The 19,011-nt window shown below is 39.1% G+C and overlaps 1 protein-coding gene across 4 annotated transcripts in view; it reads right to left on the reverse strand.

The window, feature by feature from the left end:
- The window catches only part of STK4 (serine/threonine kinase 4), an 86,433-nt gene that overhangs the window by 64,433 nt on the left and 2,989 nt on the right, over positions 1–19,011 (reverse strand). For 3 of the 4 annotated variants that reach the window (XM_006091410.3, XM_023756228.1, XM_006091411.3), the window contains exons 2-6: positions 15,401–15,481; positions 8,276–8,404; positions 5,827–5,941; positions 2,724–2,888; positions 1,459–1,626 (exon numbers count right to left, since the gene is read on the reverse strand). In XM_006091410.3, coding sequence (XP_006091472.1) covers positions 1,459–1,626; positions 2,724–2,888; positions 5,827–5,941; positions 8,276–8,404; positions 15,401–15,481 — 658 coding nt within the window. Of the gene's footprint in view, positions 1–1,458; positions 1,627–2,723; positions 2,889–5,826; positions 5,942–8,275; positions 8,405–12,868; positions 12,976–15,400; positions 15,482–19,011 lie in introns of those variants that run through there. The other variant, XM_023756229.1, reaches the window with a different exon arrangement.

The raw sequence follows: 19,011 nt of genomic DNA on the forward strand, positions 1-19,011 counted from the left end.
CACTTCTGCACCTCCCAAAAGAGAGGGGAACTTATCTTGGGGCCCATGAATACTTTTTTAAAAAACTGTTAAGTCTTTCAACAGAAGAACTAATTAATCAGAGAAGAGAAGGAGCTGGGTTGGGAGGTATAAAGACTATAAGGCCCAAGGAAGGGTTGAGGTCTGATAACAGTGCTGTGGTGAGGGGTCCTGTGGGTGGTGGTGGTAAAGCCTGGAAGCCCCTCGGGGTGTTCTGGTGGAGAGTAAATCTATGGGTCCTTAACACTCTAGAACAGTGATGGCGAACCTATGACATTCATTTTTTTGGTTGATTTTTCTTTGTTAAATGGCATTTAAATATATAAAATAAATATCAAAAATATAAATCTTTGTTTTACTATGGTTGCAAATATCAAAAAATTTCTATATGTGACACGGCACCAGAGTTAAGTTAGGGTTTTTCAAAATGCTGACACTCCGAGTTCTAAAGGTTCGCCATTACTGCTCTAGAAGTAGATGGAGGATGGCGAGTACAGAGCCTCCAGATCATCAGTTCTCAACCTGTGGGTCGCAACCCCTTTGGGGGTCGAACGACCCTTTCACAAGGGTCGCCTAAGACCATCGGAAAACACATATTGAATATATAATTACATATTGTTTTTGTGATTAATCACTCTGCTTTAATTATGTTCAATTTGTAACAATGAAAATACATCCTGCATATCAGATATTTACATTACGATTCATAACAGTAGCAAAATTACAGTTATGAAGTAGCAACAACAATAATTTTATGGTTGGGATCACCACAACATGAGGAACGGTATTAAAGGGTTGTGGCATTAGGAAGGTTAAGAACCACTGCTCCAGATGAAGGAGGGTGGTGATCTACAAACCAAAACTTACAAATTTAAATACCTGCAAGGGCCAGGCAGGAATAAGACAACCCATGAACCAGGCTGGGTGTTAGTGACAGGCGTTCAAAAAAATAGTTTGCTTTCCTCTTACCATTACTATCCAACAAATGATACTATAAGACAAATTGTACTATAAGACAAACGTTAGAGAAAACACTGCAGTATGTGACAACTGATACTTGGTAGACAGGGAACTGTGGAGACTGATGAAGTGGAAAGCCCATGCCCTGTATAACGGAGAAGCGCCAGTTAATGTTATATTAAAATGTGAGCAGCTCAACTAAAAAAATATACATTACACAAGCCACACCAAGCATTTCCGTGGCCTATGTCCTGCCTAGGGCTATCAATACAGCCTCTGGAATGAAGAGGGGTAAATTATACTTTAAGTAATTAGAGACTACAACTAGTGGAAGTGTATCATCTGGAGTCCAGACTAACATTTAATAACATATAATTAATTCATTTGTCATTTGGTACCTAACCAAGTAAGTCATTTAACAAACTTTCTAATGATGACCAGTAACTAACCACTCCACTGGTTTCCCATCCATTTCCTTACCCTCATTGGATGGATATCGGCATATGGGGGCTTCCCTTCAGCCATTTCTATGGCAGTTATTCCCAATGACCAGATGTCCGCCACACAGTTGTACCCAATTTCCTGAATCACTTCTGGAGCCATCCAAAATGGTGTTCCTATGACTGTATTTCGCTTGGCCATAGTATCCTAAAATAGAAAGGAGAGAGAGATCAACACTAAGCATCAAAACTATGAAGAAAAAAAGACTTTTCCAACAATAAGAACTGTCTTACACCTGAAATACATATAAAAACCATCCTCAAGGCATGACCAAGCAAGTCACACAAAAATTCAAATGACCTAGAGACATAATAGATTCTCAGTCAGTTACTAAAACACAAAAAATAATAATCCTTTATAATAAAGAGGTAATATGCAAATAGAGTCACACCATCGCACAAGATGGCTGCCACAAGATGGCCAGCAGGGGAGGGCAGTTGTGGGCAATCAGGCCTGCAAGGGAGGGCAGTTGGGGGCAACCAGGCCGGCAGGGGAGGGCAGTTGGGTGGGACCAGGCCAGCAGGGGAGGGAAATTGGAGGGGACCAGGCCAGCAGCAGAGGGCAGTTGGGGGTGACTGGGCTGGCAGGAAAGGGCAGTTGGGGGGGACCAGGCCTGCAGGGGATGGCAGTTGGGAGCGATCGGGCTGGCAGGGGAGAAGTTAGGCGTCGATCAGGCTGGCAGGGGTGTGGTTAGGGGGTGATCAGGCTGGCAGGCAGAAGTGGTTAGGGGCAATCAGGAAGGCAGGCAGGCGAGTGGTTGGGAGCCAGCAGTCCCGGACTGTGAAAGGGATGTCCCAGATTGGAGAGGGTGCAGGCTGGGCTGAGGGACACCCCCACCCCCAGTGCACGAATTTCATGCACCAGGCCTCTAGTCAATCAATAAAAACCCTTAAATAAGATAGACAAAAATTAAAGATTACTAAAAACTAATGTTAACAATAGCTTCCCTCACCTGCCGGCCTGATGGCCCCCAACTGCCCTCCCCTGCCGGCCTGATCGCCCCCAACTGCCCTGCCCTGCTGGCCTGATCGCCCCTAACAGCCCTCCCCTGCCGGCATTAATGTGAGAGAGATACATCGATTGGTTGCCTCCTGTACTCGCCCCAGACCTGGGCTGGGGATTGAATCTGCAATCCAGGTACATGCCCTTGATCAGGAATTGAACCCGCAATCCTTTGGTGCATAGGCCAACACTCTAACCACTTAACAATACTGGCCAGAGCAACAAGTAACAGTTTTACTTACTGTAAGTTGACCTGCTACCCCAAAATCTGCAAGTTTTGCATGTCCTTCTGTATTTAGCAAAATATTTCCTGCCTTGATATCTCGGTGTATTTTTCTCATAAAATGAAGGTATTCCAGTCCCTTAAGCGTTGATTGTAATATTGTAGCTATTTCATCTTCTGTTAACTAAAAAAGAATGAGAAATCAAAATCCTTTAGTTTACATCAGGACATTTGAAAAAGGGAGAAAAAAAAAAGATCCAAACTCCTTTCCTAGAATACAAATATAAGACCTTGTTCAGCCTGTAAACAGCATTTGACAGCAATACCATTGCTACACTAACAACTCCCAAAGTTGTATTTCCAGCCCAGATCTCTTCCCAAATACGAGATTCATATATCTGCCTACACAACATGTCCAATGAATACCTAACAAGTATCATAAGCATAATATATCAACTCAAATTCTTTATTTCTGCCACTATCCTTCCCCTCTCCTTACCACCCACCCAACCTATTCTACTCTTCCCAGTCTCCTCTCTCTCAGTAAAAGGCAATTTCATTCTTTCAGTTGTTCTGCCCCCAAACCTTGAGGCCATTCTTGGCTTTTCTCTGTCTTCAAAATATATCCAAACGTATCCTCTGTAATCATCCTGGTCCAAGCCACCATCAAGTCCTACCTGAACTATCCTAATAATTTCCTAACCAGTCTCATTGCTTCTGCCCTTGACCCTCTGCAATGTATTTTCCACACAGAAGCCAGAAAGTCTGATAACTAGGTTAAGTCACACTTCAAAAGAAGTAGAGCCAAGACTGAAAGTTAGGTCTTTCTATTCCCAAGTCCCATATTTTCTGTGCCACAGTATACTCCCTTCTGAGTGTGAGTTGTTTGTCATAAGGGGAACTGAGTGAGAACTTGTGGGTTGATTTTGTTTAGAACTGGGACTGATCAGATAAAGTGTTCATCATTCAAGAAATACTTTTTTTCAGGACCCTACTGTGTGTCAGGTGGGCTTTCTTGGGTGTTGGGGATATAGTAGTAAACAAATCAAAGACATTTTTAAATGCAGGGTATGTTTCCAATAGGGAAGACATCACATAAATAGATATACAAAGAATGCATAATATGTCAGATGGTGATAATGCTGCATTGACCAATAAGGCAGGATAAAGGAATAGAGAATGAAGATGTAAGCCAGATCTGCTCAAAACCCCAATGGCTTCCTCAGTCACTCCAAAGCCAGTCCTCACCAAGGTCTTACATGAGCTGGTTCCCAGCTACCTTCATCTTCTACCACTCTCTACCTTGCTCATTCTGTCTCAGCCATCTAGGCTTCCTTGATGTTCCTCAAACGCTCTGAGCACACTCCCACTTCTGGGCTTTCTGACCTGCTGCTCTCTCTGTCTACAGTGCTCTTCATCTAGATTTCGGTATGACTTGCTCCCTTACTGCACTCTCTGTCTCTGATGTCACCTCATCAGAAAACCAGCGAGGCCTTCCCTAGCTCCCTCCATTCCTAGATGATTCATTCTCTATTCCTTTATCCTACCTTATTGGTATAATGCAGCATTATCACCATCTGACATATTACACATTATTTGTATACCTATTTATGTAATGTCTTCCCTATTGGAAACATACCCTGCATTTAAAAATGCCTTTGATCTGTTTACTACTATATCCCCAACACCAAGAAAGCCACCTGACACACAGTAGGGTCCTGAAAAAAATATTTCTTGAATGATGAGCACTTATCTGATCAGTCCCAGTTCTAAACAAAATCAACCCACAAGTTCTCACTCAGTTCCCCTTATGACAAACAACTCACACTCAGAAGAGAGTATACTGTGGCACAGAAAATATGGGACTTGGGAATAGAAAGACCTAACTTTCAGTCTTGGCTCTACTTTTGTAGCTGTGTGACTTAACCTAGTTATCAAACTTCTCTTAGTCTCAGTTTCTCAATCTATGAAATAAAAATATCACCTTTCTTCAAGAGTGTCATGAAAATGAAATGATATAAGGTATGTTAGAATCCAGTAACTACTACACTATCAACCCATCAATAAATATTTAAGGAGCATCTATTATGAGCCAGGCACTATGCTAATAAGATTAAAAATAGCTAACAATTACTAAGCATTTATTCTATACTAGCCACTATTTTTTGTAATCTCATTTAATACTTACAATTAACAAATGAAGTATGTACTATTATTATCACCATTTTATAGATGATGAAGCTGAAGCACAAATTAAGTAATTTGTGCCAAAGGTCACAGAGCTAATAAATGATAGAGCTTACACTAATGTCCAAGCAAACACTATTGGCAAGGAAGCAAGCTAGAGTTTGGGGTACCTTCTGTGGCCAAAGAGGACAAAGCTTGTCACTTGTTTCCTGGCCCCTTATTCTAAACAGCTGAACTAATCACTATGGTAGCGCTGCCCAAAAGAAATATATGTGAGCCACAAATACAACTTTTAATTTTCGAGTAGCCACATTTAAAAAAGAAAATAACAAGCAAATTAATTTTGATAATACATTTTACTTAACCATACATGTCCAAAATATTATCATTCCAACATTAGTTCAATATAAAAAATTATATACTTTTTACATTATTTTTTGTAATAATTCTTCCAAATCTGGTGTGTATTTAATACTTACAACACATTTCAAATCAGACAAGCCATATTTCAAGTCCTCAATAACCATATGTGCCTAGTGACTATCATGTAATCACAGTAATAACAAATAATCTTTCACAGAAAGTATTCTCTTGTTAATAGGATGCAGAGGAAGTTAATCTGTGAACATTATGGGTAGGAGAAGAAAACTAACTCCAAACTGAAACATTTAAAATTTATTGTTTAAGCACTAGATAGTCAGTTTTATCTCAGTATGAAATAAGCAAAACATGTAAATATCACTGGATTGGAAGGTTGTCAAAACTGCCACATTTAAGAGACATTAAAGAGCAAAGAGGGGGGAAAAAACATGGAAAGGGGAAAAATCTAACAGTCATCTCTCTAGATATGGTAGTAGGAGAGCACAGCAAAAAGCAGAAATAAGAAGATGGCATAAGAGACTAGCTCAGTGGCATTATTCTAGAAGAAAACTTACTGTTTTATTTCGTAATCGAATGATATCAGATACAGAACCAGCCCCACAGTACTCCATAACGATCCACAAGTCTGTGTTCTTAAAATAACTGCCATAGTATTTGACTACATGAGGGCTAGAGAGAGAGAGACAATATAGGTTAGTGGAAAAACCTTCAAACATCTCTATTAATTCATGCTGTTAAACACCTGAAAATTTCTCTGCTCAAAAGAGCAAGTATTCATATTTATAGTTAAAATGGGCACCCTCCTGATAAGAATGTAAACTAGTATAACTTTTTTGGAGGGCAATAAATAACAAAAGTGGAAAAAATGTATGGGTCCTTTAACCCAGCATTTCTAAGTCTACAATTCATTCTAACAAAAATATTACAGCTATTAAAAAAGAAATGATTACCATTGTAGTACTGTTTATAAAACTGATAATTTAGATACCACTAAACGTCCAACATTAGGGAGTTTAGTTACAGAATACTTGATAATATGAGATTCCCTGTTCTCTCTCTCTCTCTCTCTCTCTCTCTCTCTCTCTCTCTCTCTCTCTCTCACACACACACACACACACAGGCAATTACATGATAATAAGTATAGTGAAACTCCAAAAAGAGATATGGAAGGATATGTATACCAAGTAGTATTTAACAATGATTATTTCTCCAAAGGGAAAAGTGATTTTATCTTCTTCTTTTTATTTGAAATTTTCCTAGATGTCACATGTAGTTTGGGGGGAAAAAACAAAAACCCACTACAATCTATTATAAAGAAAAAATTTGGAGTTTCAAGCCTGAAGAGAGATTTCAAACAAGGAATTTCAGAGAAAAATCAAACATTCCATTACAACGAAATAATTTGCCATCTGAGAGCTACCAGCTTTAACTGGCTAGATTATTATCAGGGTTAAGTAATGTTGCATAATAACTGAAGATGCTAAAACCAACTGGGCTTCATTAACTCTCAGGATTTCAAGCCCTTCATCCTTAGGAAATATGCCAATGACAAGGACAACAGGAAAACCCCCACATAAGTGAATATTAATGAAGACATGGATGAATAAGTCTGTTAAGGTACATATAACCACACTTGCTCACACCTCCCTAAATTCCTATGGTATTTACAGCCTCTACGAGGCAATTACTGTCAGGTACTTCCTGTTGGAATATGTTCTATACATCTTGTATTTTCAGCTAGATTTTCTGTACATTTATATGCCTGGCCTGTCCAGTCTACTCCCAGAGGATGAGAACTCGGCCCTGTATTTCTTTGTATTCCTTACAGTACTTAGCACAGAGCAGGCTCTTCAAAATACCACTTCTCTAATTACAGACATTTGTATACCCTGTTTGGAATACAGCTGCGTAGTCGCTCAAAAGCGGCAAAGTGTCAATTTGTCAACTGGAAAGAGCTCCCATAATATATCTTAGGGAGGAGGAAAAGCAACCCTGCTACCTTACTCTGGTCAAGACAATCAAGAAATAGGAGGTTTTTATCTCATGTAAAGTAACCACCAGTGTATAGAGAATAAAAGAGAGGGAGGGAGAAGAGATATGACTGCATTCACGAGAGTCTGTGAGACTTGAGGGCTCCAGGGCAAATCTCCTAGCAGGTAGCTCCCCGTGTCCTAATGTTGAAGCTTTACCAAAAAAAAAGGGGGGGTGGGGGTGGGGGTGGGGGAGGAGTACCAAGTTGATCTGTTGACCAAAAGAGCTTCGGAAGAATGAATGCAGCTTCAAGTGCAAGACTTTCTCATTCCCCTTTCAACTCCCTAGAGCTGGCGTTGCCCCTAAGTTTGGGTTTCTCTCACATCTAAACAGTACTGGGGAAGCCCGCTCCATCACTGTGACCACCCATGTTGTCACGGAATTTCAGAGCAAACCACGTGCTTTTCTGCGGTCGCCTGTTGGCTTGACTTCCTGCTATAGCATTTGACAAATCTTAGTTCCTCAAAAATAACATATTTAGCTACTCTTAGCTTGAGTAATTTCTTAAAGATATAAAGAAAGGACCAATAAGACAGAAATAAGTATTCTCTTTTAACATATCTATCTGTATATACTAAGGTTTCTAAAGCTAAAAAGCATTGAATTATCTCTTCTTAACTGTCTCTGGAGAAATGTTTTCTCAATAGGGAAGTAAGAGATCATTATTTAAAAAAAAAGCTAGCACCACCTTCTCCCTCTTCGCCTCTTCTTCCTAGTTTTGAAAAGGGCTTACTGAAAAAACAAAACAGAAAACTATGCAGAAATAGAAACTATAAAAGTTTAGCTACAAAAAACACAAACCTGTTCATTATATTTTTTTTCTGGAAAAAAACAAACACATGCATAGTGATTCCATTAAGCGCTCCCTTCTGTAAAACATTTAAGTAAATGCAACTCTAGGCATCAAACTATTTAAATGGTCACAGCAAATTCAAAACCATGTTCTCTCCAGAGTTAATACCACGTTTTTACCTGTCACATTGCTGCATTATAGAGATTTCTTTGATTATCTCCTGCAGGTCTGATTCCACAGGAACTTGCTTAATAGCCACGATCTGGCCTGTCTCTTTATGAATAGCTTTGTATACGCTGCCATAGGACCTATAATTGGAGGAAGGAGAACATTTATTAAAGTCACAAGCCAAGAGATAAATGTGGTAAAACATAAGCAACTTTCAGTTCTAATTTATATGCCGAAGTACCTAATACATGTATACTTAGCTCTACCTGCAAAATTGAGATAGCTAAAGTACATTTGTGGCGGGGAGATGGGGGGCGGGGGGGGGGGGAATTGCCATTAAGAAAACTACCATAAAATGGCATCTTAAAAACTTGACATTTAAATTGTACTAAATGTGTTAGTATGAAATTATTATAGTATCTACCATTTCATGTCTGATGTCTGCCAAAAACTGTGTATCATCTCAGTTCATCCTTACACACACACACACACACACACACACAGACACACAACAATGGAAAAGGGACCATTATCCCTATTACACAGGTAAATGTGAAAAGGCTCAGAGGGACTACATGACTTGGCCAAGGTCACACATAAGTGATAAATAAATAGTCAGTCCAGAATTTGAATCCAGTTGTGACTGAATACAAAGCCTTAGCTCGCTCCACATCGTATTATACTGGGTCACAAACTGGAGGTCTTTGTTTCCTTGTGCTCACTCTAGTACTGAGTTCTTCATTCCTTGCTCCTCTTACTTGCAATAAAACTTAAAACACTATGGAAATGAATTAAAAGTCTAAGTCTCTTTAAATGCTAGTATCAGGTGAACAGAGCATATAACTATTCTTTTTGCCTTTTACTCCATCTTTTCTTAAGAGCTTATTATGAAAATAAAAAGTATATATATGTATATTCATTCAATTTGGAGGCTAAGAGTATTAGATTTAGAATCTAAAGACCTAGTCCTACCACCACCACATTTACAGACAGTTTTAATTTTTAACCCTGTTGTGCCTCAGTTTTCTCATCTGTAAAATGACAACACCACCAACTACTTTACAAGACAATTGTAATGGTCAAATGACATGCCATCATCACCTTAAATAGATTATAGCTTCACTGAAATTCTGATGGCTGTCAGTGAAATAGTGAGTAAACTGTCTTTCCCGTTTCCCAAATATTCCTGCTTCTTCATAATGTCTTGGTGAGAAAAGATCAAAATAGCTGAGTGCTCTAAGTTGCCAAAATGGTACTCAATATTCATTTCAATGTGTTTGTTTTTAAAAATCTATGCGGAGCATATAAAAAATTTCTACTCCACCAGAAACCTTTACATTGACAAAACTACTATAGTGATCCTTAAATGTTACATAAGCTTTTTTTTTTCTCAAGAGTAAAGCAACCACTGACCATGTGGAGAAGACCCTTCTTCCTTGCTAAGGTAATCCTCTGATTTGTTAGGGTGGTGAACTCCTTTTCCCAGGGGATAAAGCCAGTCACAGTAATCCTATTTCCTTCAGCCAATGACCTAGTTCTGACCAATGAAATTTGAGGGGAATTCTGCTGAAGGGTTTCTGGGTAAGACTTTCTTCCCAGGTAAGAGAGAAGCACCCAAGGCCCATTTTTACTTGCTACTTCCTTTCTGCTTTGGTTACTGTCATGTGAGACATGATGCTTGAAACTAATGTGGTCATCTTGAGATGATGAGAATTACACAAATGCTAAACCATTATTCAAGCCAATTAACCATTCTGGAATCTTTCACTCCCAGATTTATTATACTTAGTTATTAAATGCCCTTATTGGTTAGCCACTGTTAGTGAGGTATTCTGTTACTTTCAGCCAAAGTTATTCTTGATATGCTAATTCCCATCTGTGTGAAAATGCCTTTATTTCACCTTCATTCTGGAATGACTTTTGCTGGACACAGAATTCTTCTTTGATAATAGCTTTCCCTCAGCATTTTTACTGCAATTTTGCAGTTTTTATTGTTGTTCAGAAGTCAGCTATCACCAGATTATCCTTTTTTTCACAGGTAATCTCTCTGTAGCTTTTAAGATTTCCTCTTCATCCTTAACATTCTACAATTTTACTAGCAGTTGATTTATTTGGCATTTCATAAACTTCTTCAATCTGAAAGCACATATCTTTCTTCAAGTCTGGAGAATTCTCAGCATTATCTCTTTATTTCCTCTTTATCTCTTCTTTATATCCTTCTAGAATTCCTCTTGGACCTGTATTAGACTTCCTCAATCCATGCTGTCCTCTTGGTTTCTAACACTGTATTTCTCTGTCCTGCATTTTGTGATTGGTCCCACTTCTCTCTTCCAATTCACAAATTCTCTTTTCAGCTTCTCTAGTTTACTGTTTATCCAATTTATTAGGCCTTTAGAACTTCAATAATTGTAGTTTTCATTGTCAAGATTCCCAACTTCTTATTATTCATGGGGCTGGCTGACTGTTCATGTTAATAATCTGGTATTCTTTTAAGGATGTCATTCCCTCCTTTTATCTTTTTGAAAATCATAAACAAACATGTTAAATCTCTTTCCAGACTGCTCCATTATTTCTACTTCCTTGGGTGTGAATTCTCCCATTTGTTAGGTCTGCTGATTATATCATGGCAGTGGATTTGTTTGTATGAGTTTCCTTTTATCTTGAATGATTTTTCTCTATATAATGCTCACTGTCATGAGCACTCCATGATGGTTTCATAGCTCCCTCAGCCAGTCATCCAGGCTGTACAATTTAAACCAGATCTCATATTAGAAGTTTGGGGGTTTTGCCCCTGAAGATACCAGATCTGAATGCAGTCCAGGCCCAGTTCCTATCGTCAGACCAGCATCTCCCCTTTTTCTCCAGTCCATATATGATACACAAATTTATTTCAGATTTAGTTCATAGATGCAGAGCTCGTCCCAGCCTACAACTTCATGTAGAAAGCCCACCTGCAGTCTCTGACAAGGACAGACATGCTTTACCCCTTTCTTACTGTTACAGATATCTTTTCTATCACGGATCCATAGCTGTCTATGTATCCTAATATTTAAAAAATTAATTTTCACTCATTATTCTTATGTATTTAAAATGGAAAGGAGAGCTCCACATACTCATTCAGTAATGTTGACCAGAATACTCTCCATGATTCCTTATGCCATCTTGATAGCAAAGAAAACTCTGATAGTTCACATGAGCAATTAAGATACCTAATTCTACATACTGCACTTACAGTGATCTAAAGAGGATTTAGAAGGCTTACCAGTAAGCAATCATGCTCACTTACAGGCAAGGCCCTTAAGACCTGATTGCCTACAAAAGAAACAAAGTGAAATTTAACTGGCAATGATGGTGGGAAGCACGCGTTTCCCATAAGCCATACAAGGCAAAGATCAATGTAGAAAAACAGAAATATTTGAGGGCAAATTAACCAGGTACAAGTCTTAACATTACCACTCACTAGCTATGAAACCACAGGCAAGATGTTTTTATGAGGCACTGTATACACCATTAAGTAAAATAGGAGGGAAAAAACACTAGGCTCTAATTCAAAGCACTTTCCAAGTGCTGTCCAGTCTTCCTGGTCTGGAGCTTTGGCTCCACTGTCCACAGATCCACACAATTTCCTTAAAATGCTGTCCTTTAGCCAGAGTTCATTTCACAAGGCACATGTCAGTGCGAGTTTGCAATCCATTCGTTTTCCAGAACAGTTAAAGGATGGCATGGCAGTTTGTGTTGAGAAGTAAGTGCAGTTAAGGTCTTCCTTCAGGACTTTGCTGGTTAAATGAGGCTTGATCAGGTTCTTTCAGCCATAATGACAGAAATTCAAGCATTTGTGGGAAGAATAATATGGGAAGAAAGACTTGAAGCATTATTTTTTTTGTCCCTGGTAATATTTTTATAGGAAAATTTCCATCGATGAGGATGTTCATGGGTCTAAAACACAATTAAAAATAATCATAATTAGCTTAGCTTTTCCTTACATTATGTTCTGTCTGTAGTTTTCTTTTCATATTCTCCAAACCCAATCAATCCAGACAAAGCTCCCTTAAAGAACACCTAAATATACTTGAAGACCTAAGATTTAACTTTAATTTGACATGAGGAAATTTGAAAAATGCTTCGGTTGATACAGTTAAAAATAAAATACTAGTTGCCCACTTACTGAGCACTTACTATGTGACAAGCACTGTACTAAGTACTTTACCCCTATTATCTCATGTAATATTCAACCCTAAGAGAGAGATACTAATATCCCCATATTATAGCTGAGGCTTGTGAAGCTTCAAAATATTAAGCAATTTTCCCAAGATCACTTGTTTATTATGACTAATAAACAGCAGAGCAAGGGTTTTAACACAGGTCTGTCTGACTTCAAAGTCTATGCCCTTATTGCTGTAACACACTTCTATTAAAAAATGAAAGAAACAAGTTAGTTACATAGTCAGTTATGCCTAGCACTCTTTATCTTATTCAAAGCATAACCTGTGATCGTTGTTAGATTAAGGGCCTTAGATTCATTTCTTTGAGAAAAATAGCAAGGATGCCAAGCTAAAGCTGAAAAAGGCAGGCAGGAGATGTAGAGGGCAGTTGTTTTCCCATACCTTTCATGCTGCAAAGTCAACTTGCAGTCTTCAGATTTATCTTGCAACTTGTCTTTAGCAGCACAGATGGTATCATCTTTTACTTTCCTTCTCTGCTGAATTTCGTGCTGGATTCCAAAGAGTATTTTTCCAACTTACAAAAAGATGATGACTAATGCTTTTTACAAGGAGGTAATCCATGAAAAACCTATTCCATGTAATCCAGGATAGGGTTTAATGCAGGGGTGGGCAAACTTTTTGACTCGAGGACCACAATGGGTTCTTAAACTGGACCGGAGGGCCGGAACAAAAGCATGGATAGAGTGTTTGTGTGAACTAATATAAATTCAAAGTAAACATCATTACATAAAAGGGTACGGTCTTTTTTTTTTTAGTTTTATTCATTTCAAACGGGCCGGATCCGGCCTGAGGGCCGTAGTTTGCCCACGGCTGGTTTAACGTGATTATCCTATCTAAAAAGAGGGAATATGCTAATTGACCCTCATGCCATCTCAAAGATAATGGTGCCCACAGCCAATAAGGAGAGGATATGCTAATTGACTGCCCCACCCTCAAAGATAATGGCACCCACAGCCAATAAGGAGGGAATATGCTAATTGACCGTCACGCCCTCAAAGATGGTGGCGTCCACAGCCACAAGATGGCGGCCCAGTCCCCTCAGCCCCACCGGGGCGCCTACCTCCGGAGTTCCCCAGTCCCCTCAGCCCCCCAGCCGCCCAGGGCCGGCAGACGCTTGTGTTGCCGGCAGTGGCAGGAGCAGAGATGTGATGGGGTATTGCCTTCCCCTGATCGCCAGGTCGCCTCCCGCCCCTGAGGGCTCCCAGACTGTGAGAGGGGGCAGGTAGGGCTGAGGGACCCTCCTCTCCAGCATATGAGTTTTCATGCACCGGGCCTCTACTTGAACTCCAGTAGGCATAAATGACACTAAACCCCAAAATAATTTAATGACATATAAGACTTGATTTTAAAGAGTATATAGTAATTAAACAACAGACATTTAAAATCAGAACCTGCCGAACCGGTTTGGCTCAGTGGATAGAGCGTCGGCCTTCAGACTCAAGGGTCCCAGGTTCGATTCCAGTCAAGGGCATGTACCTTGATTGCGGGCACAACCCCAGTGGGGGGTGTGCAGGAGGCAGCTGATCGATCTCTCTCATCAATGTTTCTAACTCTCTGTCCCTCTCCCTTCTTCTCTGTAAAAAATCAATAAAATATATATATATATTTTTTTTTTTTAAATATACTTTATTGATTTTTTACAGAGAGGAAGGGAGAGGGATAGAGAGTCAGAAACATCGATGAGAGAGAACATCGATCAGCCCCCTCCTGCACATCTCCTACTGGGGATGTGCCCGCAACCCAGGTACATGCCCCCGACCGGAATCGAACTGGGACCTTCAGACCGCAGGCCGACGCTCTATCCACTGAGCCAAACCGGTCTCGGCAAAAATATATATTTTTTTAAAAAAAATAAAATAAAATCAGAACCTACAGTAAATACACAATAGACATTTTTTAAAGTTAACATTTCAGTTCTTCTCTTAAATCAGTACTTGTAAGAGACTTAAAACACACACACACACACACACACACACACACACACACACTTATTTGCTTATATATACAAACTATTTCTGAAGTATACATAAAAAACTGTTACACTGGTTGCTTCTGGGATGTGGAGAGATAGAGGTAGGGGGCAGATTTTTTTCACTGTGTACACTTTTATGCTTTTTGAATTTTGAATAAGAATTACCTATTTAAAAATTAACAGCAAAAACTTAAGAAAGGGTATCCCTAAAATTTAGTATTCTTTAATTACAGGAGAATAAATAAGCACACACACAAGAATGAAAAGGATATATAAAAGTACAAAAAAATTATGATGTAACCTTTATGTATCATGAAAGTCAATAATGGCCATTACTATTACTAAATGTCACCAGTACATTATAAACTCATCCACAAATCTGTGATTCAGGAAGTCCACTGGTACCAAACCTGGGATTTTGGATCTCTTAGGAAGTCATAAAACTAGTAATAGTTCTTGATTTATTTACTATATTTCACAATGTTGCACTAACTAAAATGCTGAATTCCTTTTTTAAATTGAAACAAATTATTACATATCAATTAGAAGTCATGAACTACAAATTAAAATGTCTGACTGACAAAAAATTTTAAATAAAGTATAAACTAATTAGTGCTGTTAAATAGATAAAAATCATGCAAACCATGGATTCTACAAAAGTAAAAAACAAAAACAAAACAAAACAAAAAAACCCAATAGATGTCCTTGGTGTTAAAAAGACCAGAATCACTAAATCTTTCTACAAAAGTGACTGAGGAAAGAGGGAAAGGGCATTTCAAGATGTAAATTTACCTCCCGCCCCACCCAGAGCAGTGCCAATATGCATCATCTCCCTTTCTTCTCCTTAGGTTTGCAAAATATTGCCAGAAGAAAGGTTCATATCCTTCTGGTGTTGGGGGAAGAAAATGACTGGCATCTACCTATATTTTCTATATACTCACCCTTCTCCAAGTTTCTCTAAGACATCAAACACTTCTTCTGGCTGTTTAGTTAAACTATCTTCATCCAACTTTTTCAGCTGCCTGTGATTGAAGAAATATAAACACAAAACACATTTTACTTGTTAGCAACTAGAACACAAAATACATTATTTTATTTTTTTAATATATTTTTATTGATTTCAGAGAGGGAAGGAGAGGGAGAGAGAGATAGAAACATCAATGCTGAGAGGTAATCATTGATCAGCTGCCTCCTGCACACCCCCTACTGGGGATTGAGCCCACAACCCAGGGATGTGCCCTGACCATGAATCGAACCGTAACCTCCTGGCTCATAGGTCGAGGCTCAACCACTGAGTCACGCCAGCTGGGCCTAAGATGCTAATTTTAAAATAAACAATGTGCCCAGTTTGATTCCCAGTCAGGGCATATGCCCGGGTTGTGGGCTTGATCCCCAGTGTGCGGCGTAAAGAGGGCAGCCAATCAATGATTCTATCTCATCATTGATGTTTCTATCTCTCCTTCCCTTCCTCTCTGAAATCAATAAAAAAAATTTTTTTAAATACAAAATTAGCATCTTAGGAATTCCTCTATGAAGTCTTCACTAGTAAACAACAAAAGTAAACTAAGAGACTTATAAGGGAAGCTGAAGGGCTGTCCTATGGAAGTATAACATGTGTCCTGGGTCACCCTGATGAGCAAAATCAGGATAAGGTGGTGGAGAGCTACCAAGAGGCTAACTTCAGTCCAACAGGTGTAAGAACTTTGTAACAAAAGTAGTTATAGCCCTGGCCCGTGTTGCCCATGGGTTAGAACATCGGCCCACACATTGAAGGGTCACTGGCGTGATTCCCAGTCAAGGTCACATACCTGGGTTGCAGGTTTGATCCCCAGCCCCAGTCGGGGTGCGTACAGGAGTCAGTCTCTCTCTCTCTCTCTCTCTCTCTCTCCCACCTCACCCTTCCCACCTCCCTTCCACTCTCTCTAAAAAACATCCTCACTCCTTCAGTGAGGATTAAAAAAAAAAAGTAGTTCTAAAGTGGTTTAGACGGCCTTAAGTAATTCCTAGATCCCCATCACTGGAAGCTTTAAACAGAAAATAAATCATGTGGCTGAAATGCTATAGAGTAGATTCAAGCATTGGATGTAACCTTTATAATTAATTCATTTAAATCTGAATATCCCATGAATTAAAATGGTATAACTCTCTCTTCAGAAAAGAGGTTTAATGTAAAGTTAACTATCAATTGAAACATGGTCTTAAGATTGGAGACTAAGGAATACATAGAAGATCCTTGCCCACCATTAACAAGTTGTTGATAATTTTGTCGAAACACAAAGATTTTACAGGTATCACAGGAACAGGAAGTAGAAAGTATATGCTTAGACATGATCAAAAGTGAAATATACCTAGGCAGCTGAGAGTGTCAAACAGCATCACAAAAACTCTCCCACAAGTAGTCATGTACCTCTGACTAGTCCCCCAAAATCAAAGATATATGGTTGCTTACAACTTCCAGATAATTCAGATTTTTCTGTCTTTGCCAAACAACCTAACACACATGGGAGGTTATAAATTAATAATATTATTTTAAACTCCGAGACCTCTGAAAAGTATTAACAGGCTTAAAGAAGGAGCCTGCTAAGGAATATTTGTGTGCCCGTGTATATCTTCTACACAATGACTTCCTGAAACTACAAAAGACAACAAAGAAAAGAGAGCTCAGGAAATGGTGAAATATAGAAGTAGTCACACTGGTGATTTCTTTGTAAAGAAAAGGTTTCAACTAGCTGAACAATACCAATTTTTACACTCACACACACACACAAAAAACTTGAATTTTTAAACACACACACACACACACACACACACACACACACAAATGTGTAACTTCCTAGAGAAAAATAGCAAAACCAGAAGATAACAAAACTATAGACATATCAAGTGTATCTACCAATAAACACTGATCTAAAAAGAATAATTTAATAGAATTTTCTAAATATCAAAGACTATGTACTAGAGAAATGGAGTTTTACTCCAAGTCAATAATTATCATAACTTGAAAGTTAACATAACAAAATGACCACGGTGACCTTTGAAAAACAAAAGTTCCTAAAAATTAAATTCCAATGACATCATTAAAAACTCCCAGCTTCCAAACATCAAGGGCTAAAGTGAAACTCCTCTTAAACTTCAGAAGTAAAATTTCTTTTTTTAAAATGTTCTTTATTGATTTGAGAGAGAAACATCGATTTGAGAAACATCGATCGGCCTTCTGTATGTACCCCAACTGGAGATGGAACCCGCAACCCGAGTATGTGCCCTGACTGGGAATTGAACCCGAGGTCCTTCGGTGCATGGGACAAGGCTAAAGCAACTGAGCCACACTGGCCAGGGCAGAAGTGAAATCCTATGAACTCAGAAGTTAGAATGACATCTCATAAATCAGGGGACTTTTTTGTAACTATATAAACAATGGACAATACCTCATTCCTCAAGTATAATTAAAGTTTTATAAACAGCTTATATAAAGGAAGATCAAATGTGTTCCTTGGAAGTTGACTTCGTGGTTAACAAAAGAATAAACTCACTATTTCAACTACAGGGAGACCACGGCATAACAAAGGAAACTGCTGTGGCCACGAGAGAGACAGCTGCAAGCCTCTGATAATACTTTGACAAGTCAAACTTTACATGACTGCTCAGATACTTTTTAAAAACAATCTAAGTGCTCTTTTGTTTGTTTTTGGTTCCGGCTTAAGGGTTCTTTATATCACTGATGCCTGATAACCCAGAGGTGGTCAATAAACACTTGCTAAATGGATTAACGAATGTAATGATGGGAATCATAACCCTTTATCAGCAGTCTTTGTGAGTTTTCAAAATAAAATGGAATTTCACGCCCTGGCTAGTGCTGTTCAGGGGTTACAGCATTTGGCCCACACACTGAAGGGTTGCAGGTTCTATCCCAGCGGTTCTCAACCTGTGGGTCGAGACCCCTTTCACAGGGGTCGCCTAAGACCATCCTGCATATCAGATATTTACATTACGATTCATAACAGTAGCAACATGACAGTGATGAAGTAGCAACGAAAATAATTTTATGGTTGGGTCACAACATGAGGAACTGTATTTAAAGGGCCAGAAGGTTGAGAACCACTGTTTAAATCTATCCCCAGCCCTAACCAATCAATATGTCTCACATTACATTGGTGTCTCTCTCTCTCTCTCTCTCCTCTCCCCCCGTCCCCCGACCTTTCCGGCTCCCCCTCCCTTCCACTCTCTCTAAAAATGAATGGGAAAAATATCCTCAGGTGAGGATTTAGAACAGCAAAAACACCCACACAGAATTTCACCCCAAGAAGTATTACTGGATTATTAACAAATAGGATTTCTATGAAAAATCTTTTGACAAGTGACTTAATGATATTTTACACCATGAGTCTTCATGGAAGAAGTACCATAACCATAACAGCCCAACTCTCATGATTCAGCTCTCTCAGCTGGGACTTGCCCAGGTCCTAGGTAGTTTCACAGCTTACTCAGAAACCAACAGGCGTGGCCAACACAGCCTCCATGGACCAAATACCAGCAGATGCTCTTCTCCTAAGTC

This window comes from Myotis lucifugus, unplaced genomic scaffold (genome assembly GCF_000147115.1).
Source record: "Myotis lucifugus unplaced genomic scaffold, Myoluc2.0 scaffold_90, whole genome shotgun sequence".
NCBI lineage: Eukaryota > Metazoa > Chordata > Mammalia > Chiroptera > Vespertilionidae > Myotis > Myotis lucifugus.